This window comes from Alligator sinensis, unplaced genomic scaffold (assembly GCF_000455745.1).
Source record: "Alligator sinensis unplaced genomic scaffold, ASM45574v1 scaffold404_1, whole genome shotgun sequence".
Lineage (NCBI taxonomy): Eukaryota > Metazoa > Chordata > Crocodylia > Alligatoridae > Alligator > Alligator sinensis.
The window spans coordinates 4,112,617-4,135,840 of NW_005841839.1; the positions used below are offsets into that span (position 1 = coordinate 4,112,617).

General features: G+C 53.8%; 1 protein-coding gene across 1 annotated transcript; it reads left to right on the top strand.

Annotated features, from left to right (window-relative positions):
* Window positions 1-5,055: 5,055 nt before the first annotated feature.
* On the top strand, window positions 5,056-19,584 carry RHBDL1 (rhomboid like 1; the record flags this gene model as incomplete). Its single annotated transcript, XM_025203609.1, has 7 exons — window positions 5,056-5,262; window positions 6,859-7,083; window positions 7,279-7,427; window positions 10,671-10,783; window positions 15,165-15,265; window positions 16,150-16,210; window positions 17,254-19,584. Coding segments are annotated over 7 exons (1,128 nt in total), but the record flags the coding sequence as incomplete, so codon positions are not given.
* Between the last annotated feature and the right edge of the window lie 3,640 nt (window positions 19,585-23,224).

Consider the following 23,224-nt stretch of genomic DNA (forward strand, 5'->3'; position numbering starts at 1 on the left):
GCGGGGCGGCAGGGCCACGGGCAGGACGCCGCGGCCCCCGCTCCAGCTCCGCGGGCACCGCCTGTGCCGGGCGCTGCCCCAGCACCACGCACCTGCCAGCCCAGAGCCCGTGCCTGGCTCACCCCCCTGCCCCTGCCTGCCCTGGGCCCCAGGTGCCCCGCAAGGCAAGGGGCAAGACCGTGGTGGTGCCCAGCTGAGTGCCCTGCTGCCAGATCGGGCCCTGCTGCGCGGTGCCGGCCGTTGTGCCTGCAGGACCTGGGCTGAGCGCCGTGGCACTGCACTGCACCGAGTCCCGCGCCTGCCTGCCGGATCGGGGCCTGGTGCACAGGTGCCGCGCTGCATTGAGCCCTGCTCTGCCGCCCAGGATCGGCCCTGATGCATTGACACTTGGTGGCACTGAGCGCTCTGCTCTGGTGGCTTGTAGGCTGCATCCTCTCCCTCCGCTCTGACCGCCAAATTCAGCACCTCAAAGCCCCCATCCGTGCCAGTGGAGCCTGGGCTGGGTGGGAAATGGCTTGTTACTTTCAGTTTGGGGATTTAGACTCAGAGCTCCTGCTTCAGTAATTCCCCACCTGACTCACGGGGTGACCTTGGGCAGCTTCTTCAGGCTCCTTGAACTGGGGAGCTGGGTTTAAAAATACCAGGTGTCTGGTTGGCAGCAGGATGCCGAACCAGAGCCCAGCCGAGCTTCTAGACCTGAAGGATTTCAGTGTTTCTGAGCATTTGTGTAAGGATTGGAGCCTCATCAGGGCAAGAGCAGGTGCCTGGCAGTCACTGCAATGTGCCCCTGAGCTGGGGACTGTGGTGTGGCTCAGCCAGTTTAGTGAACATTTATTGCTGGGGAGGCAGGGGCTTTGATCCTGCTAGGTTGTGACCAACATTTCACAGAAGCTGGAAGTATAATAAAGTTCTCGGCCCACAGGGCCTCTGAGTAGCTGCAGGGCTGCTGCTAAGGCACAGGGGCATGTGCATGGCTGACAGCAGCTTGATCCGGGTGGGCTGGCAGCAGGCACTGGAGTGTGAGTGGGGGTATGGGCTTCCCAGGTCCCAGTAATCCCCTGAGTAGGGAGTGATTTTGCTACTTTGGGAATGGGCAGCCACTGAAATGTGTGAGGGGAAGGATAAGCTGGGTGAGTGAGTGTGTGCAAGTGTGTGTGTGTATGCATGCATGCATGCAAGGTGTGCATATGCTTGTAAATGTGGACTCCATGTTTGTGGGCAGGTGCCTTTCCATGTGTACAGTGTATGTATGTGAACTAGTGTACATGCCGGAGTGTGCAGTGTATATACAATGAACACATGCATGTGAGTGTAAGCAGGTGTGAGAGCCGGATGTAGCCTGCCAGGCCATTCTATCTGGCCCGCGGGGCTCCTAAAAAATTTAGAGAATTAATATTTATCTGCCCCTGGCTGCCTGTCATGCGGCCCTCGGCGGCTTGCCAAAACTCAGTAAGCGTCCCTCCACCTGAAATAATATTCCTGGGGAAGGTGTGCATATGTGCAAATGTATTGGGTTGTGTTTGCCACATGTGGTAGATAGGTATGTGCATAGCATGTGTGCAGGCAGGTTACGCTGTCTGTGCCTGTGTGTTTTTTTTACATGCCGTGTGCATGGATGGGAAGGTTTGCTACCTCCGTGGCAGGGGCAGGCAGGAGTGATGGCAGCAGTGTCTACTACAGTGAGAGCTGTCAGATCACTCCCTAAGAGCCTGGTCTGCATTCACATACAAGGAGGCTTCATGCAGAGAGGTGAAAGGACCTTTGACTGAAGCTCAAAGCCAATTGCATGAGACCTTTTTCTTTAAGAATAATCATTACTAAGCACCTGTATTAAAGTCTGGCCAACAAGTGAGGATGGAGATCACAGCCCTGGCATGCTAGGTGCTGCATGTACAACAGAAACAAAGGACGGGAGCAGAAACAAAGGTGTAGTGGTGATATGACTTGACCATGGCCACCTGGGAGGTCAGTGGCAGAATAGGGAGTAAAGCTGAGGTCTCCAGACAAAGTCACCAGATGACTCTGAGGCAGTTGCTAGTGCCAGTGACCTGACAGCAGCCAAGAACACAGAGGTTGCTATGTCCTCTTCTCTGGCCCTCCAGAGAGGCCCAGTCCCCAGCTGAGGACTCAAATGAGAAAACAGAAGTGGAATGAATAGGTAGGGTGTATTGTAATTTCCTGTGAGACCTCTTGGGGCTACTACCTTTCCTATCCTCTGGCAGAGCTAGATGCTGACTGGGCCTAAGGTGCATGGGGCCCTGGGAGCTGTAGCCCACAGAGCACAGTCAAATGAGTGGTCCAGAGCTTTCTGGAGAGTTAAGGCTGTAATTCAGTTTCTGCATCCACAAACAGTGTCAGGGACTGACATGGTCACGGTCTTCAAAGGGTTAATTTCGCCACGTGCGACTTTTCCACTTCGGCCCCTTCTGTTTCCCTCTGTTTTGAATCCCTCCTGCAGGATCGAACCCCGCACTTCAGAACCAGCATCTCCCTACTGCCCAGAATTGGGCCTTTCCCACAAGAGCTCCCCACCCCCCCAGGCCAAGAGCTGCCATCTCTGCTAGATCTCAGCCTGTAGCTCCCAGGCAGCAAGAGACTCTGGGAGAGCAGGGCTCTCCCACCCTCTGCCCACAGCAGAGTCCTCTGTGCACGCACGCGTGTGTACATGTCCCACAGCATTCTCTGTCCTGCCCCTTCCACAAGGACATTGCTGGTGAGGTCTGTGTTTTGCATGTTGTTTCCCGGAGAACAAAGTGATACAGGCGATGATGTCTGCAGAATAATTCTGTATTACTGGCTCTGCCGGCAGTGGCAGCACCCAGCTTGTCCTTGGCAGGGCCCTCACTGATTTCTTGAGTGCTGCTTCATGGCCCCTTGTCAATCTGCCTTGGCACTGGCTTTTCAAATACCTCCTTCCCCTGCACTCTTCAAGAAAGAAAAAGGATATGAGCCTTCCTGTGCAATCCCTGGGGATGGGAGCTGCTGCCTAGCTAGAGGGGTTTTGTTTTGTGTTGCTTAGGAAGTGACACCTGTGGAGCTGGTGGAGGTTGTGTAAGGTTATGTTCACTGTAGCTGTAGGGCTGGCCGCTGGGCAGTCCATACATAGATTTATCACCATGCTGTCTTGGGACCAACTAAAATTGACCCTCCCACTCCCGCTTGTGCTAGATGCTGCATAGATATAGAGACAACAGCAGTTCCTTCCCTGTGTTGAAAGACAAGACCGATGGCAGGTGTCGGACCTGCTTATAGCATCCCACTTCAGCCCAGCTTTGCCTGAGGCTCACTGAGCTTGTTAGCCTTTTAGGCCAGACTGGGCCAGGTCAGACAGAACCTGGCACTGAATGTGACTCTTTGCCCAGGCAGCACGCTCAGGTTTGTGGAACTGGTGCAGACCAGGTTCAGCTTCAGACCTTTGGCCTCCTTTGCCTTGGAGCCTTTGCCTGGGTCCGAGACACAGTGGCAGCATTTGTAGGAAACCTTAGAAGCATTTCTGCTTCTCCCCACCATTTGTAGGAAACCTCAGACCTGGATCCACACCCAGATCTCAGCCCTTTCTTTGTAACTGGGCTGAACCAAAAGCCTGGGTCTGGACCCAGTTCTCAGCTTCCTCTGAACCAGGCTATTCGGAACTTTCTTGTGCTGATCCCAGCCTATCTAGTAGTGCACGGGATTCAGTCTCCACAGCCTCCCTGTTGGGCTCCAGTGCAGGGACCCAGTAATTTAACCACAGATTCTGTTTTCTGGAATTTTATCAGTCACAAGGGGCTTGTTGGCATCTGGGGAGGAGGCAGCAGGAGTTGGGATAGGAGACTGGTGACAGTGTGGCATGGGCATCCTTCTCATTTCCCAGTGTGCAGGAGCTGGGGGATCACATAGACAGCTGTCAGTCAGGCTCTACCTCAAGCTCAGTGATTGTTGGGTGCATCTCTTCCCTGACAGGATCCCTCTGTCTCTGGGCCACATGTTCAGACAGGACCTTCTGCCTTCTCTCCCTGCATCTGTGAGGCCCTTTGCCCTGTGAGCGCAGGCAGCCACATGTGTCCCCCTTTCCCCATTAGAATCAATGGCAGTGCCTGGCTGTAGGTGAGGCCCCAGGGGCTGCACCCTTCTGACTGCAGTGCAGGCCCCATCCCTCTGCTACATAGAAACAGGGACTCTGGCAGTGCTGACTGGTTGCTAAGCCCTTTCCTTATATTGAAGCACTCCTCAGAGCACAGCCAGCATGGGCCACGGGCACATGCCCAGCCTGGCCAGGTGTGGGAAGAAAACCCTCTGAAGAAGTTAAAGGAGATTAGATTCCTTGTAGAAGGAATCACAGCACCTTGGTGTTCCTGCATGTGCTGATTCTCCTCCTGCTGTTCCTCAAGGGCCCCCACTGCAGTAACTCCAGTACTCCCCCACAGCCCCATTAATGAACAACTGGATCCTGTTAGATAGGACAGCACAACTTGGCTTGACTCCTGGGGAAACTGAGGCACAGGACAAAGCAGTGACATGACCAAGTGGCAGAGGGGCTGGCACATGCCCTCAGAAGAGCAGGAGGAGGCATCTGCCATCTGGGAACGGAGACCTCGTTCTGTGGCCCTGGGGCCTGCTTAAGCGAGAAGGCTGCCAGGAGCTGCTAGTGCTCAGCTGCACTGGGGCACAGCTCTGCTCTGACAGGTCAGGAGGCAAAAGTGCTGTCTAGGGACACAGGGGCTGAGCCACACAGCTGGGTTAACTGCCTGGCAGCATGCACAGCCAGCTGGGGGCCTGAGCGGGACTTGGCAACACAGCCAGGGCAATCTCAGAGCTGTGGTCTGGTTGCACCCAAGGGGGGAGTTTGGGGAGATGGGCATCCAAAGAGTGTACCCCACAGAGAGGAGGGCAGATGAAGTCTGTGAGAGGGCTCACTGCCAGGGCCTGGCATACATGGATGGACAGCTCTGGCAGTCTCAACTTCTCCTGGCAAGAGGTGCCCACAGAAAGGCATAGCAAAACTTCCAACTGCTCCAGCCCCAGTGGCAATCTCTCCAGCACCCATGGTAAGCTGTTGCCTGGAGCTGATGCCCCTCACTCCTATTTCTAGCTTGTGGCTCTTTTTTTTCCCAGCTTGATCCTGAAAACACCGGTTTCATTGGTGTGGAGACCTTTGCCAGCCTGGTGCACAGCCATGAGCTGCCCCTGGACCCTGCCAAGCTGGAGATGCTGGTGGCTCTGGCACAAAGCAATGATGAGGGGCAGATCTGCTATCAGGAGCTGGTAGACCTGGTCAGTGACGTGAGTGCTAGTTACGGTGCCTGGGCACCACACACATGCCATGAGGAGGACCCTGTGAGGCCCACTGCGCTTCATAAAACTGGGAAGCAGGATTGGGAGGGGGTTGCAGTTCCCTTTGGAGCATGTACCCGTGGGGCTGGGCATGCTGCTCAAAAGCAGGAGTTTTGGGGGCCAAACACAGCCCTGGATGGGGGACCTCTGTTTTGGTTCAGCATGAGAGCTCAAGGCACAAATTCACCCGTGGTGCAAGCTGGTCTAGTCAGTGTGACCTGCATCTGCCTACACGAGGCCTGGACTTGGCCCAGTGACTTGAGGCACCAACCCCAGGAGATGACTGCTGTCACGGGGCAGCCCACTGCACTGAGGAACACAGCTGCTGGACAGGGTCCCTGGGGCCAGTTCAGGGCTCCCTGTGGGAAGCAGAGCTCAGGGAGGACATACCTGATGTCTATCGTTGCATGCACGCATGCGCGCGCACACACTCTACCCTGCACACACCACAGGTGGTTCTGGAGCAGGTCACCTCCCACCATCCCCTGCCATCAGTTTGCTGGCAGAAATGCCAGACTCTTGGTCCTTTCTTCTGGCACAGAAAGAGTCTTTGTTTGGTGAACCTAGACTGGGATTGGAACAGAGGGAGGGAGTCTTTGCTTGGTGACCCTGGCCCCCATCAAGTCACCAGTTCAAGGCTGGGCTGGAGCCTGGTAGGAACTATATCATCTGTCCCTCATGGCTCTTTGCTGGCCTGTATGGAAGGAGGTTGAAGCTCAGCACCTAGGGGACAAAGGTCCATTCCACAGAAACCGTTATCTACTGGTATCAGGGCAGTCAAACATGCCCTGGGGAACCAGATGCCACTGCTGGACTGGGCTGGAGAGGCTGGCATTGCTGAGCCCTACTCTGTGGAGAGCTCTGCAGAGCTGGCAAGGTAGCACCAGTTGCCTTGCAGCCCCCCGGGTGGAGAGATGACAGCTGTTAGCAAAACGTTGTGAAATACAAGCAGATTCCTGTTAGATGGCCTCCTTGTGCCATGGCCCACAGTCACAGGGATGACTGGAGTAGCTGGGAGCACTTGCACGTACCCAGCAATGCCTCCTAGTGGGAAGGTGAAACAGCTTGTTGCCGGGCTCTTCCCCACAGCGAAGGCTTCTGCCCTGGCTGGCTCTGGGGCTGCTGCGTGTGGGGTAGGGATTATGCATAGTTAGAGTCCCGGCCTGCACAAGGACCCATCTTGGAGAGGAAATAAAGATTTGTTTTCCTCTCGTGTACTGAGCTCTCCACAAAAGCAGAAGGCACCACTGAATATTCAGTCGTGAATCCTTAGATTATTCCTACTTGGCTCAGCTGAGTGTGGAGACGATCCAGGAGAGTGCCTCATTAGCACACTGCCCCTGCGCACACTGTGTGCTTGGCATCCTGTCTCCAAAGGCACCTGTCCCTTGTCCCAGCCCTTCACTGCTCTCTCCTCACCTGACATCGCAGTGGTCCCATGTTCGGGGAATCTCTGGCCTGAAGCGACCCCTGCTGGCTAAGGTGGGGAGCGGAGGGCTGGGAGCTCTGTTCGCAACCGATGTCTGTCACAGCCTCTCTCTGCAGATCAGCAGTAAACGCTCCAGCAGCTTCAAGCGAGCCATTGCCAATGGGCAGAGGGCACTGCCCCGCGATGTGCTGCTGGACGAGACAGGCCTGGGCTTCTACAAGCGCTTTGTCCGCTACGTGGCCTATGAGATTCTGCCCTGTGAGATGGACCGACGTTGGTACTTCTACCAGCATCGCACCTGCCCCCCGCCTGTCTTCATGGCAGCTGTCACACTCACCCAGGTACCCTGAACCTCACAGGAAATGCACCTGGGGGGGGTGTCTCCGTGCCTGGGGAATTTGCCTTCCTGTGGGCATCCAGAGCCAGAGCAGGCTGTGCCCTCTGCCACTTCTCCACCTGGCCCCTGCTCTCTGTATTGTGCTCTATAGAGCAGGGAAATCCTCCCCAATTGACAGCCAGCCCCTTTCTTTCTGCAGATCATCGTGTTTCTGTGCTATGGGGCTCGGTTGAACAAGTGGGTGCTGCAGACATACCACCCGGAGTACATGAAGAGCCCGCTGGTCTATCACCCGGGGCACCGAGCCCGTGCCTGGCGGTTCCTTACCTACATGTTCATGCACGTTGGGTAAGGAGGAACCACCCCTGAGGGAGGGAGGGAGGGAGAGAGATGCTGAGTTTGGGGGATGTCGCCCAGGCAGGGCAGGGCAAACCAGGTCAGAGCAAATATGGGCCATGGATTCCTGTCTCCGCACAGGGCACTACAGTGCCTGCAGCTTGTGAGTGTGTTGAAAGTGCTGAGGGCAGCTTGTGCTCCTCTGCTCTGAGTTGTGGCAAGAATTTGGTGCCTCGGCCAGAACCCCTTTTTCAGTGGATGGTTCAGGGGACTGGGAATGAGACCCAGGGACAGGAAGGAATTCCCACCAGATGGCCTGTGTGAAATGAGCCGGGGGGCACAGTCAGGCCCAGTTCTTCAGTGATAGTGCCAGGGGAGAAGCCAGGGGCTGGGTGGATTTCATGACTGGGTTGTGTTATTCCTGCAGGTGTGGCCCCTCCAGGAGAGGGCTAAGCATATCTGAGGGAAGATCTTGAGAGACAGTACATTGCAGCTGCCTGTGCTGTCTTCTGGTGTGTGGACAGTGGAAAGCTTTGCTCTCCGGGGCAGGTTGAACAGTGAGAACAGCTATTTGCAGAACATCTTGGCAACTAGAATTTAGCCTCCACTGGCTTTGCAGTCCCAATTGTATCCATGGGAGCAGTGTTTGGCATGGCTGGATTTCATAGGAAGGAACTTCAGAACAGGACTTGAGACACAGCCCCACTCCTCTTCTGGGGAGGCAACACCTGTTTTGGGCTCAGGTAGACCGGCTTGTCCAGTCAGGAAGCAGAAACACGACCATGTGACTTGAGAAACCAAAAGGAGGAGGGATGCTCTTGCAGGTCAGGGTCCTCACTCTGCCACTGACTTGCTGAATGACTTTGGGCAGGTCACTTACTTTCTCTCTGTGCCTCAGTTTTCCCCATAGAAGAGGATGTATTGCAGTTGCTAGCTTGACAATGGAATTGGGAGGGTTAAATCATAATCATTTGCAAGAGCCTTGTTCAGGACTGAGATCAGCACTATAGGAATTCTTGCTAATAAATGAAATAAATGCTGAGGTTGGAATTGAATGGGCCTTGGAAATGGCGTCAGGTCAAATTCATTCTTGCAAAATGTTAATTGGACTGTCTCGAACAGTGGGTGAGCTTGTGGAGCAGGCCATTCCCCAGCAGCGGAAGCACTGAGATCACTGCTGGCCCAGTGCTAAGGACAGGCCAGGATCCTCCCGCTTCCTCCCTACCACTGCTGGGAAGCTGCACCCCCCACTCTTTGCATGCCTCCTCCCAGTGGGCAGCATGTGAGAGAGCAAAGCCAGGCTCCTGTGGCTAGAATTTAGCACCAAGGCACATGAGCTGCCAGTGTGATGTCATCAATACAGCATTATGATGTCACTGTGGGAAGCAGGACAAGGGTGAAAGCCTACTAAAATCCTTGATGAATTGACTAGCCTGTGCATGGAGACAGTCTAGATAGTTTTCCCTCCTAGACTTGACATTCCTCGTCAGAGCCCCGGGGCAGGGGGATCTCCATTGTGCAGAGGCACCCCTGTGTGTCTTTGTAGGATCAGGGCACGCTGAGAGTGATGCTGGGTGCATTAATGAACTCCTTCCTCAGGGTTGCCTCCTGCCCCCATCATGGTCGGAGCTGTGGGAGGAAGTGGGTAGGGGCTCAGATTGGTCCATACCCCCTGGTTGTGTTGCGTGTTGATGGCTGTGGCCTGCACTGAGCTGACCAGTAATGCACTGAAATACAGGACAAGGGGGAAGAGGGGTCATCGGCCATCTCTGGCTACAGCCAGCAGCTAGAGTGGCAAGGTGTCTCCTGCTTTCTGACGGGAGAGGCAGACGTGCTGTGAGAGATGAGCATTGCCAGCCTCTTCTTCTTTCAAAGCTGGCTCTGTGGCAAAGCAGTAGCAAAACCAAGGACAGGAGAAGCCCCCCAGCTCTGAGACTGCCTGGCCGCAGAGTCTGCGTGTCCCTGTGCCATGCCAATGCAGCGACCACACAGAATGTCAATTGGGGATGAAATAATAATGATTACTGCAAAGATATTGACCACAGTAGCACAGCCTGTTCCCTGGATTGATGGCCTCTTGATTAGCAAAATTAACAGCCCCAATCAGATCTGCTGAATGGTGGGATTAACCACAGGCAATTCCTGAGCTGCCATCTCCAACCCTGGATGTTCATTGCCTTGTAAAGGCCACACAATGCCCCATCAATGGGATACTTCTGAGCATGACTGGGATTGGCTGGTCTGTACTGAGGGCATGCTTGGGAAGTTGGCATCCAGATGGGAGCACTGTTGGGCTCTTCCTTGAGGGCTGAGCTGGTTGATGATGCTTTGAGCACATTTTCACTGGGAAATGCCAGTTTGACCAACACCAAATATTTTGCAGGGCTGCAGCAGTTTCACTGAAAATTCCAACCCGAATTATCAATAGGCCACATTTCAGTTGACACCAAGGGTCTTTATTTTGGATGTTAACTTCTTGATTGTCTTTATCATTGTATTGCTATCAGTGTTGTTATTAATATGTTATATCAATCCTCCCTTTGATGTCATTGAAAGGATAAAATCAAAAGAAGGTGATTCGGTTTTATTGAACTGGAAAATTCTAATCAGTTGCTTCAGTATTTGCCAAATACCATTTTTGCATAATTTGTTTTGCAGGAACTGTCAGTGTTTTGACTCTTTGTTCCAGTTCAGGATAAAAGGGAGTCTTGAAAGGCCAGGATTTCCTGTAGAGCTACAACAGTTCATAGTTTCGATAGGCTTGAGCTGCCGAAGCTGCCTCCCTATTGCAGCCATCCCTCCCTTGGACCCAGGAGGGCCTGCAGTTGCTCGGTGTGGAAGTAAATTCCAGGTGGGAGATGGAGCAGATTGGGGCAGCTGGTCATGTGAGATGGAGCTTTTTTCTCTAGCTCAAATGCTGCCTAGGTGAAAATGACTGAAGAGCCGTCTCAGTTGGGTTCCTGACCAGGTAGATACCCCTTCCTCTGGCCAAGAGCAGCTGTCAGCTATGCCGAGTATGAGAGATGTGGGCTCATGGTTAGGGAAGGGGATCAGGGGGCCAGAAGTCCTAGGGTCTGTGTCCAGCTCTGCCATTGACTGTCTTTGTGACCTTGGGTGAGTCCCTTTCCCCTCATTGTTTCATCTTCTCTGAAAGTTACACCACAGTGGGGTGTATCATCCCCACCCTGTCCTGTGTGGCCAGCTAGAAGGACTCTGCTTGCTGAGCTTAACTTGTCTCCTTATGTTTCTGTCCAGGTTGGAACAGCTTGGATTCAATGCCCTCCTCCAGCTGATGATCGGGGTCCCCCTGGAGATGGTCCATGGTATCTTGCGCATCAGCTTCCTCTACCTAGCGGGAGTGCTGGCAGGTGGGTGGGGGCACCGACCCGTAGGTCTGCTGCTGGTTCTTCCTCCCCAGGTGCAGTACCCTGCACTTGTCAGTCGTGAAACCCATCCTGCTCTCATCCGCCCACCCCTGTAACCTGTCTAGGTCTGATTGCAGCCTATTCCTCCCTTGTAGTGTGCCCACTTCCCCCCACATCTTAGTGTCATCAGCAAATTTGAACAGGGTGCTTTTTACACCCTCGTCCAAGTCACTGATGGAGATGTTGAACAGTGCGGGTCTGAGGACCAAGCCCTGGGGGACCCACTGCCCACATCCCTCCAGGTCGAAAATGACCCATCCACCACCACTCTCTGGGTGCGGCCCTCCAGCCAGTTAGCGACCCATTTGACTGTGTAGGTGTCGACGCCACTGTCCCCTAGTTTTTTAATGAGAATGGGGTGAGAGACAGTGTCGAAGGCCTTCCTGAAGTCCAGAAAGACTACGTCCACTGCTACCCCTGCATCTAAGGATTTTGTGACCTGGTCATAGAAGGCCACCAGGTTGGTCTGACAGGACCTGCCTCTAATGAACCCGTGTTGGTTGCCCCTAAGCATTATCTCCCCTGCCGGCCCCTTGTGGACATGCGCCAGGATAACTCTCTCAAAAAGCTTCCCCAGGACCAAGGTAAGACTGACTGGCCTGTAGTTTCCTGGGTCCTCCTTCCTCCCTTTTTTGAAAATGGGAACCACATTGGCCCTTTTCCAGTCCCCTGGTACCACACCAGAGCACCACGAGTGCTCGTAAAGCCGTGCCAGGGGTCCCACAATGACCTCTGCCAATTCCCTCAGCACTCTGGGGTGCAGGTTGTCAGGACCAGCTGATTTAAATACGTCCAGTTCCTCCAGAAGTTCCCTGACTAGATCCTCGCTGACCCTAGGCCTGGGTGCGCCTCCCCTGGGGCCTGAGGGGGTCCCAGCGGACAGGCTGATCCAGTCCCTACTCAGGAAAATGCTCCCTTCTCCATTATTCCCAGAGGGATTGGCTCCTTCTGCTGAAATGAGTGAAGAATTATCGCTGCTCATGACATGTTTCCCTTCCTCAGGTCAGCCAGCCCCAGGGAAAAGCTGAGGATAGCCTAGCAGGGCAGTGTGGCTGCAGGGGAGATTCTCTTCCATGTGCACTCTCCATCAGAGCAGAGCCCTGCAGGGTTTGCAAAGGCAGGGACCCCAATTCTGTTGAGCTGCTGCTGGTTGCTGACCTGATCCTTAAAGTCTCCTTCCTTCCTTTCCTGCTGCAAGCTGGATCTAGGCTCAGGAAATGCAGGAAGTGATTACAGCAGAAAGCCAGTGCAGGGAGAGGGGATTGGGGGTGCAGGGGTGGTAAAGGCATCCTTTGGGCCCTGGCAGCTTCTCTGTCAGTGAGGGGCACATAGGGTAGTGAGTGAAACATAGAGACTACTGACTATAGACCTGCTGCAGCGGAGTCCCTGTGCACACAGTGCTTGGAGATTGGGGATCCCTCTTATCCATCCAGGGTGGCTGCCTCCTGCTGGACAGGATAGGACCTGCCTGGCTGTGTGTCATAGACCACAGCACTAGCAGACAACAAAGATTCCCCCGCCCACAGCTGATGTTTCCCTGGGGTGTTTATGCAGGTGGGTCAGTGTTTCCTCTGCACTGTCAATGGCCAGAGCTTGGAGCAGGGCAGTAGGTCTGACCTTCCAAGGCTTGTTGCAATTCTGTGTATATCGCTGACTTTGTATTAATGGAGGCTGCCCAGGCCCTTGATAGCAACATCCCCTCTGCAGGTGGCAGAAGCAGTCCAGTGTGTCAGGTCTCCCAACCTGAGCTGGGAGGCTCCTCTAGGGCTAAGGGTGAGGGCAAAGATCAGTCTTCATGGTCCATTTGGCCCTTGACTTCTCTGTGGCTAGATGTCAGTGCCATACCTGCTAGGATGTGAGACTACCAGGAGCTCCAAAGTGGGCATTGTATGGCTGTGATGAGCCATCTTTGAACCAGTGACACAGAAGGGAAGGGCTCCCTGTCTCAGCAGTGACCCCTACCCCAACTCCTAGAACAGCTGCATTTCATATCAGGGGTGCTCAGCCAGGAGGAAGCAGCTGGCCTGGGGGTGGAGGACAAACTCCACACTTACCCCTCTGTAGTCATTTCAGGCATTTGGGGCTGTAACCTCACATCTCCTCACCAGCCATGGACAGCAGAGCCAGGGGAGCCTGGCCAAGGTGGGCTGTGCCCCAGCATGCCCCTTGGGACTCAGCCCTGCTAAGGTACCATCTTCTGGATGAAATTCAAGCCAAGGCCTGATCTTTTTAGGCAGTCCCTGTTGTTGGCACTATGGGCAAGAGCTGTGGTGCAAACCATTGCCCCGGTCAGATTTTAACTCACTCCCCTTTCAGATTTTTCTTGTTGGCTACCACATTCTTCCTCACTTCCTGTCCTAAATAGCTGTCCAGTGTCAGGGCGCTTTGCTAAACAGCTCCAGCTCCTGTGCATCTCCCCAGAGCTGGTGGCACTTCAGAGCATGTGTGTGAAGTGATTTTTGCACATCCTTTACACACTGGTGACATTTGTAAAAGGCTCAGAGAGTTTCCAGGCAGAACAGAGCCACATAATTATTGTATGAACCTTATTGTTAATGGAGCCCTGGTCTTTAAGAAACCACGCACATTGTTGGTGCAGTGTGAACAGTAATAATTGAGGTCGTCCTCGGGGTTCAAGGTGACACCAAACCCTTTAATCCTGTGGTTTTTCATGATGCCCAGCTATATTTCAGACAGGATAGGACAGTCACACATGGGGGCCCTTCACTCCTTTTCACCCAGTGGTGTAACATAAGAGATTTTCTAATGCTCTTTAGCTCAAGAGCTATATATACCAGGCATCTGGGGAAAGCTACCTCTGAGTGCTAACGCTTTTCCATGCTGCTGACTGCATGCAGAACTGTTTGCAAGGCCCTTGGGCAATTAGCAGAGTAGCCAGAACTACTCACCCATGGATTTCTTTGGAGAGGGAGAGATCAGAAACCAGGGCTTCTCATACCCATCAAACCCACTCTCTGCTCCCAGAAACTGCTGTCTTGGCAGAGAATGGCCTGGGACTGAGGGTAGCAAACACTAACCCTGCCTGCAGCTCAGAGACCCTGTGCCAACACTGAGAGCAAAGTGGGGCCCTGCCCAGTTCCCTGGAATGGATGCCTTGACCACTGTGATGACAGCCTCTGCCCATGTTTCTCAAGCCAGCTTTGTGTGTGGCTGTACCCAGAGTGCTGCAAGGGCACAGCTAAGTTTCCCTGGCGTGGCTGTGGTTGAGCTGGAGGGCAGCTGATGTTCAGTCCCATTCCCCAGGTATGTTTCCCTGGGTGGTTCCCCTCTGATGGGGGTGCTTGTCTGCCGGCTGGCAGGCACAGTGCCACATCCTGTGGGTGGCATGAGATGAGATCACTGCCTGGTTCCTAGGGGCTTTCCCAGGTGCTACCAGCAAGTGGCCTGGGGCAGTGTCGGGGCATGTGGAGCAGCATACCAGCCCTTCTAGAGACTCAACCAGCAGGGTCAGCCTGATAGCCACCTGCTATGGGTGCCTTATGTCCCATGAGGCAGGTTCCTCTCCAGGGTAATCCTGTTGGTTACAGTGGGATCAGTCCAGGATGAACTTGGCCCAGGAGATGTAGATGCAGTGGGTCTGCATTTTGGGGTGTCAGCACCCCTGCGCCAAGTGTGTGGTGCACATCAGTTGTAGTGGGCAGGTGTGCAGCAGCAGGAGACCGTGGTGGAGCATGTGTTGAGTGGTGAGTGCTCACAGTACACATTTGGACTGGAAGGAGTCAGTGTGCAGTTTGTAGGGGTAGCACTGGCATTGCTGGCTGAGGTAGATAACAAGGGTGTGAGGGGCTGTGCTGCCTGTGGAGTGTGTGTGTGCTCTGTGCTGGGTGCGAGGGGCTCTGCTGGGTGTGGTGTTAGTGCGTGCTCTGTGCTGGGTATTGAGGCAGGGCTGTATTAGCGTGTGCTCTGTGGGGGTGTGAGGGGCTGTGCCATGTGCTCTGTGGTGTTGTGGTGGGCTGCGCTGCGTATGCTGTTAGCATGTGCTCTGTGGTGGGTGAGGGGCTGCACTGTGTGTGCTCATTATACACCAGATGAGTATGTGCTTTGGAGGAGAGCACGTGCAGGAGCTGGAGTATGCACTGATGCTATAATGCAGACCGATGTGGTGGAAAAGCCTGTACATGGGGAAAGTCCCATTAAAGTTTGATGCTGAGGCAGCGAGAGCAGGAGCTATGAAAAGCTCCATGCTGTGGACTGGGAAAGCCTGTCTTTCTGAGTCCATTTCCCTGTACTCTGCCCCAGGGCACAGGCACGCTCTCCTCTGCTCTGTCACCAGTATTCCCCAGTATTCCCCTCTTGCCTGCAGGCTCCCTGACTGTCTCCATCACAGACATGAGGGCCCCGCTGGTTGGAGGCTCAGGAGGCGTCTATGCCCTCTGCTCTGCTCACCTGGCCAACGTCGTCATGGTAGGTCCTCTGGCTGTGCAGCCTACCAGGGAGGGCACTGGGGTGGGACTGGTATGTGGCATATGTCCTCCTGTTCCCTACTGGGATCCCAGGAGCAGCTGAGATAATGTTAAAGAGTGCCCAGACAAACTCTGAGAGGAGAGCAGTGGCATGAGCTGCTGGTGCTGGCTGGGATGGTCATGTCCATGGTGGTTGCCCACCCAGTCCGGTTCAGGCAAACAGCTTTGGTCTGTGTCCTTTGGTACGTTGCTGGCCTGGGATTAGCACTGTAGGAGACCAGGGTCACGCCACACCTCTGGGCTGGCACCAGCTGTGGATAGTGCATTGACATGGAGGTAGCAGGGGGATGGGGTAGAGACCAGAGCAATGAAGGGCATTTGCTGCTTGCCTTATCTTGGCCAACCACCTATGACTAGTATTATCAACAGGGGACAATTTGCAGCCACCATCAATCTCTTCTTTAAGAATTTGGGGCATCAGCAAGGGTTTTCTTGAGGGGTAAAGCCCCATTCCCTCTATTTCCCCCTCTCTCCCACCCTTCTGCCTCAACCCTGTCACACCTAGCAGGGCACTGGTGCCTGGGCATGTCCAGCATCTGCCCCAGAAAACAATATAGACAGGGCTTTCCAGGCTTTGCAAGCTGGCCATGGCTGTCTTGCCCCATTTGCTGTAACATGGCCCTGATTGTGGCCATGCTCCTAGGCAGGCAGTAGACTTCTTCCTCTGAAGGAGCTTCACTCCTCCCTGCTGCCATTTTAGGTAGTGAACTGCAGCTTGACAGGCTGCCACAGGTCCCTTCCAGCTGGAAATGGGTCAGGAATAGTCCATTGCTTGAGCCCAGCCATGGGTCTTGTGTAGCTGTAACTCTGTCTGTCTGTCCTCAGAACTGGGCAGGGATGCGTTGCCCCTACAAGCTGCTCCGGATGGTTCTGGCCCTTGTGTGCAGTAAGTACCTGGTGTACATACTTGGCTACCGGGGAGAAGGCCCTGGGGGAGGACTCTGCCAGCCATTGACACTCCAAGGCCAGAGGTGATCATTACAGTCAGTGGGTCCTATGTCCTGCATAGCACAGGCCAGGGAACTTCACCCCAGGCCTCCTGCAACAGGGAAAACTGCCCTTCCTTGCTGTGTTAGCAAATTCTCTCAAACACTGATTGAACCAGAGAAGTAGGTCTCCACCTCTTTTTCCATCCCAAAGTCTCCATGAACCCCTTCCCATGCAACCATGAGATGGAAGGATAGTTGCAGCCCCCATGCTTGACTTGCCTTGCTCATGGGCACGATGATACGGAGCAGGGGTTTTCAATCTTTTTGGATCAGTGTACCCCTGGAGGCCGGACGCAGAGCAGGGGGGAGGGGGCAGTGGCACACAGCTGAATGCGGAGCAGTGGCAGCCACCATGTGCAAACTTCCCTCATCCCCCACATCCAGCCGGGCACGCAGCCCCTGCACGGCAGCATGGGATGGTGCATGCTGGCATTCCGTCCCCGCCTGCCCACATGTACCCCCTCGGGCCTTCTCAAGTACCCGCAGGGGTACGCGTACCAACAGTTGACAACCCCTGATATAGAGTGTTTCTTTGAGAGGTGCCAGTCTCTGCTTCAAGACTGCCTGTCATGGAGAGCACACAGGCATTTCCCCTGATGAGCCCTTCCTGTGGCCTGTCGCCCTCACCCATAGGCATCAGCATCTCACTCCCAGCCTGCTTGCAGCCTGATGAAGCTCAGCTCCATGCCATGCAGACCAGTGCCTGCTGGGATGCCACCAAAATCTTCCTCAGCCTGTTACTCAGTGACAACAAACAGCACAGAAATGTGCAGCCTTCCAGCGGGGGCACTTGTCCCCATCAGTAGTGGCTGGGACCTGGGAGCAGCAGGGCTGGACAGACACAGGGCCCCACACGCAGAGCAGGGGTAGTGGGGTTGCTCTCAGGCTGGGTCCTTGCTGAATCAAGCTGGTTTCCCACTCTTCATCCTCTCCCTTGCAGTGAGCTCGGAGGTGGGTCGAGCCGTCTGGCTCCGTTTCTCCCCTCCCCTGCCAGCCTCTGGCCCCCAACCCAGCTTCATGGCTCACCTAGCTGGTGCCATTGTGGGCATCAGCATGGGGCTGACCATCCTGCGCAGCTATGAGGAGAACCTGCAGGACCAGTGCGGATGGTGGGTCGTGCTACTCTCTTATGCCACCTTCCTCGTCTTCGCTGTCTTCTGGAACATATTTGCCTATGACCTGCTGGGGGCACAGATCCCACCACCGCCATAGCCTCCCCTGGGTCTCCAGCATCCTCCCCGAAAGTGCCAAAACCCTGATGACACGGGTGCCAGCCCCGTGCCCGGGGGCCTGCACTGGACCAGAAGCGCACTGGCTTTTCTATCGAGGTGTTCTCTCAGCCAGAGACTGAACTTGGAATCTTCCTAGGCCCCTGCCTGAGCCTGGGAGGCCGCAGCTATGTGACGTGGAGCCCAGCAGACCCGGGCACTGGGCACCCTGCCCACGTGGCAGAGTGGGGCCCTCCACCAGAGGCCAGATCGGCTGTGCATGCACGTGCTGGGTGTGAGCAAGGGCAGTGTGCCCACCCCTGTGCAAACATGTTTGCTGTGTGTGTCGTGCCACCCACCCCAGCAAGCAGGCCTGGCCCCCAAGCTGAGTGGGAGTGAGCATGCATGCTCCCTCATGTCAGGGTGGCAGTGCCAGGGTGCTCAGTTGAATGTACAGTTTTCAAGCTGCCTTCCCTCCCACATCCCTCGCTGCTCAGTTCACTGAGTCTCCCTCATTGGCTCAGGCAGGCCAGATCCTCTGCTGTAGACAGCAGGAACACTGCAGGGACCCCAGTGAAATACCGCCCCATAAGAAGATGGTTCAGCCTCTCCTCTCTTTCCCCTACATGCCATATGTGAACCCCTAACTGCAGAGTCCCAACCCCTGCTCTTCAGGGCTGGGCACAGGTGGGAGCAGCATGGGGAAGAACAGCAGCAGAACAGAGTGCCTCTGCTGTGTAGAGCACGGGGCCGTGCAGCCGGGTGCAGGGACAACAGTACTAGGGAGTGGAGCTCTCAGGTTGGCCAGAGGCTTCAGAGCAGGTCAGGGGGGTCCCAGCTAGGAGAAATGCCCACTTGTTTGTTCGTAGGAAACAGCCATAGAAAATTAAGGTCTGGTCTCTTAGCCAAGGGGCACCAAAATGCTGTTCAGTTTGATTTTCCCCTCCTTCCCCAGCTCACCTAGATCTCCCTCAGCACCCAGTTCAGGGCTCATCTTGACAGCTACCCTGTTGGTAGGGGCCTGAGCCTCTGTCTCCTGACCAGAACTGCACTTCTTGTATATGATGTCAAATCACTGTTTCCCCCTATGCTATCAGAGCTGAGATCTGCACAACTCATCTCAGCAGTGCCCCTGAGATTGGCTGTTTAGATCACAAAGCCCATGTGTCCCCAGAACTTCCATAGCTGGCATTTGACTCAGCCCAGAGCATTACCTCTCTGATGGCATATTGGCATGGGCAGTAGGGAGGTCTCTTGCAATGGGTTCCCAATGCGAACAGGGCAAGGAGCAGAGGAGAAAAGGCAGGACCCGCACCTGGAATCAACCTTTTTGAAGTATAAATAAATATTTTGCACACCATATGTCCCCACTGTCTGTTGCTGTCCTGCCCGCAGATTGGCTGCTTCTTTTTTCAGCTCAGCAAAAGGGATCACTAGGTCCCTGACTTGCTTGGGCCTGGGTTCATTCAGCAGCTAACCTCATTTATAGAGGGACCAGTGGAAATCACCTGCTCTGAGGGTTGCACTGACTCGTTCGCTCCTTTGATGAGCCAGTGCCCTTCCCTCCTACCAAGGTAAAGTCAGTTCCATGAATAGAGATACAATTGTCCCCCCCCCCTCCCATTATCCAGGTAGAAGAGAGAAAAGTCTGCCCAGGGTAACCCCTGCCACCTGCAGCATCAGGGCTTGTGACAGATGCTAGGCTTGGGCTGTTGAAGGACTGGGTGTTTGATGTGGACGCTCCCCCATCTAATGCTGCTGTGGACAGTCCCGTGTGCCAGCAGCACTCCCTGATGGTTTGGATCATCTGTGTTGACTTCTGGGGTAGCGCATCAGCTGCAAATCAGGGGAGCTTTAATAATTGCAAGGGTGATTGGGGGCAGCCCACCCTTTGACTGTACAGAAGTCGTCCGGCGCAGGCCTTCATCTGTTCCTCTGACAGTTATTTATGGATTGCAGAAGAAGCAGCAAGTCCTCTGTGCCTCTGAGAGCCCAGGACCCCAGCATGATATTTGTCTTTCATCTCTATGCTCAGGTGGCTCTTCTGGTTGTTAACGGGCAATGGCTGCTGTAGGAATTGGGAAAGGAAGTACAGGGTGCTGCCTCTGAAAGTCACCAGCACAAGTCCAGCCCTGCCTGGTAAATTGCTACATCTGGTATATGGTGGATAACTGGTGTGAAAAATAACAGGGTCTGAACTGCAGCTGGCCCATTAATGTGCAGCCTGAACACAGAATCCAGCAAAGGAGATATCATGGTCTTCCAAAGGCAAGCCCTGCAGGGAGACGTGCTGGGGTATGGAGCTCGCTCTCTGGGGTTAAATAGAGGACTGCAGGACAGGGAGTCAGCAGCACCCACCAGCCATGATCTCAAAGTATGTGCTGGTTGGACAGCTGTTTACAAATGAGGCCTGAGCCTGTATCACTGGCCACAAGTGCTGTGGGGAGTCGCTTGTCTCTAGTAAGGCTCCATGCTCTGACCCCCCTGAATGCTTGTAAATGGGCCTCTGTCCCCAGGAAAGGTGCCTGCTAGGCAGGCCTGGTGACATTTTGGTGTGCAAAAAGCAGGCCTAGCATTAGCTGCATGGGGCTGAGTTGTTCCTCTGATACTCCCACCCTGGTCCTTGTCCCCTCCTGGGAGATGGCGGTGACTCCTGTAGATTCCAGAAGGTCTGCATTTGAGTTTGGGGGCTAAGGGCCATCCCACGGCTGAGGCATCCAGCTGTGAGTCAGGAGCTTTAAGTTGTAGCCTGATTCTCGCAGACTTGCTGTGCCAAGCTAGAATGGGAATCATGATGTCCTAGAGGTGCTCTGAGGACAGATGAATTAATGCTTCTAAACAGGGCTGAGCTCCTTGCCAGGGGGTGAGGAAAGACAAGGAGTTAGTGTCTGTTTTGAACTTTCCATCTCTTTCGATCCCTTCTCCCATCTGTCATGCTCTTTGGCATTTAGCAGCAAGCATCACCCACCATCTGAATTTACTGCCTCAGGTGGAAAGTGGCAGGCACAGCTGAATTCCCAGAGAATCTCCCCAGAGAGCCCTCCCTGTGTCTGAATGGTGTGGGTGGTAGAAAACTTGCTAGCTTTCCACCCCCTCTTTAGTTGCATTCTTGTCTGTCAGAATCTGTTTTGAAGTATTCATAGTCTTGGCACCAGCTGCACACACTTATATGCACACAGCAATCTGGTGCACACCCACCCAAACAAAGCAGGGTGATTGCATCCACTCAGACACGGAACAGGACACTATCAACACGCCCACATATATGGCAGCATACTGTATGTACACGTGTGTACATGCAGGAACAGTATCCCTTATACTGTACCACTGCTTGCATACACAGTGTGATTAACTCTCCAGTCACTTCCTCCCAGAAGTATTAACTCCTGCTTTTTCCATACTAAGGTCACATCTGTGTTGGAAAACTTCACCTGTTCCATCTTTTTGGAACATAGCTGTCAATATTTGAGTTACTCAAATGCATCCTCATAGTGCATGGCTTTGTCACCAAAAGCTGTGGCACACTATGAAGAAGCATCCCAATGTCACCATCTGATTCTCTGCTTTGTGGGGACATCTTTGGCAATGCATTGTGAGATACAAGTGATTGCCCCTCACTGAAGCCAAGTTCCCATGACATTCTCTGTTCCATAACAAATTCCCACTGTTCCCTCTGGTCCACCCTTTTTTGTACTGTTTTCCAATCTCTGAGTCACTGGACCAACAGGACTGTGGATACTGGCTAAATCAGCACAGCTCTTTTGCCTTTGAATATGAGCAACCACCAGTAGTAAAAATGAGAAAACCAAGAAGAAGAGAGCCACAGGCAATGCATAAAGATTGCTAGGTGCTGCAGACATTCATCACCTACCAGCTCGAGAGAGAACGGCAGTTCGAGGTCTATGGAATGAGCATCGAGTGGTGGGACCAGCTTGTCCCAAATCTATATCACAGCTGGCACAGGCTGCAAACCTTTGAGATGTAGAAGCCAAGTTCAGGAAAATGTATCCCAGCCCACCAGCACATAGACACCAGAGGGAGAACTGCTCTGACACTGGAGAACCAGGTGGGGCACATGTTCGGGGAGCTTGCTTACTGACCGTTTCCAGCCACTCCTGCAGTCAGCGTGGGGTTGGTGAATCTATGGTGGGGGTGGATTTTACCCAGGTTGAAAAGACTGTTGATTGTGCCAGGTTGCACAGAGTGACTCTGGCTGATGTGAAAGGTCACAGGGAGAATAGGAGAACATATATCCTGTTTTACTTCCTTCTTGCCCCACACCTTACCTCTGACTGGTAAGGTGAGATTACCACCTCACAAATGGTCACCTTTCCATGGTACAGCAAGTGCTGGTGGTATCTCAGACTGCAATGCTTGGTAGTAAGGGAAAATGAATGATGCTCCTATCTGTAGGAATATGGGACTTTTTTGCAAAGCTGCAAATTGGGAAACTTCCTTGAGTCAGGACAAATATGCTGCTGAGACGAGATGTTGCTTTGTCTCAGGCGCACCCAGCCTACCTCTGCTCCCCTGGCTCATGAAGCTGTGATGTCAGGCACTGCATCCAAGCAAGTTACATAGCACTGGTGCAGCTGCAGGGTGACTGCTGCAGAAACACTGGGGGGTTTTCTGGCTCCCCTGGTGGCAGGTGCTGGGGAGTGGCTGTTCTGGAGGCGGTGACCATTAGGGGAGTGGCAAGGGCCATGGTCTCCCTGTGAGGAGACAGGGAATGGAGGTTCCTGGGTGAGGGAAGTACCCATCTCTTGGTCTGCCCTTTCTTCCAGGACATGCTGCTTCCACATCTTTCTGCCATAGGAACCTGACTTCAAGCTCATGAGAAGTTCATGTCCCTCCATAGCCACTTTTCCTTCCTCCTGGTCCAGGTCAGGCCTATTTGATGCACATAGAACTGTGGGCATGAGCCCACACAAGAACTGTTAACCCCTTGGTTGTTAGAGGGGGGGTCACTAAATGGGCAGCAGAGTTCTTGGGACAACTAATGCAAAAACAGAAACAAAATTGTAGGTCAACAGTAAATAACAAGTGCTCCACAGGCGAACGTGAACAGAGCACACTGCCTAGCACCCACTGGCCCTCAAACAAGTCCTTGGTCCAGGTCAGGCTTTGGCAGATGTGGGTGCCCTCTCAAAGACACCCCAACTGAGGCCATAGATAACTAGACAGATGGTGTTAAATATAAAACAATCATACTCCCACTTTCATCATCTTGTCACCTGAGCCTCTTTGCAGACAGTGTCACAAAGGATAGTACATACACGGTTGCTTCCTAGTACCCATCCCTTGGAATACCATTCCTTGGACTGGTGTTTCCTGCTATTGTGGATAATGCAATGTATGCTCTGTGTAGCTCGATTCATGTTAACTGATGGACTGTCGTGGTTTTTGTTTTGGACTGGAGTGTTGGCCAAAGTGCCCCTCAGGCTGCGTGGCTGTAAACAGATGGTTCATATAATGCAGGCTTGATTTGTCCCAGTTTTGACTCTGATCAAAAAGCAGCCCAGTCCTGTACACGTTGCACTTTCAAGGTGCATTACTGCACCTCTGCAAGTATGTGAGGAGGGAGAAGGCACACAGCCTGACTGGCTTGGCCTTGGAATGATTGGAAGTTAACTTGAATGAGCCAGGATTCATTTAGGTTTACACAGCATTGTCATGTGTCTTGTGCAGCCCCCCCCCCCCCGC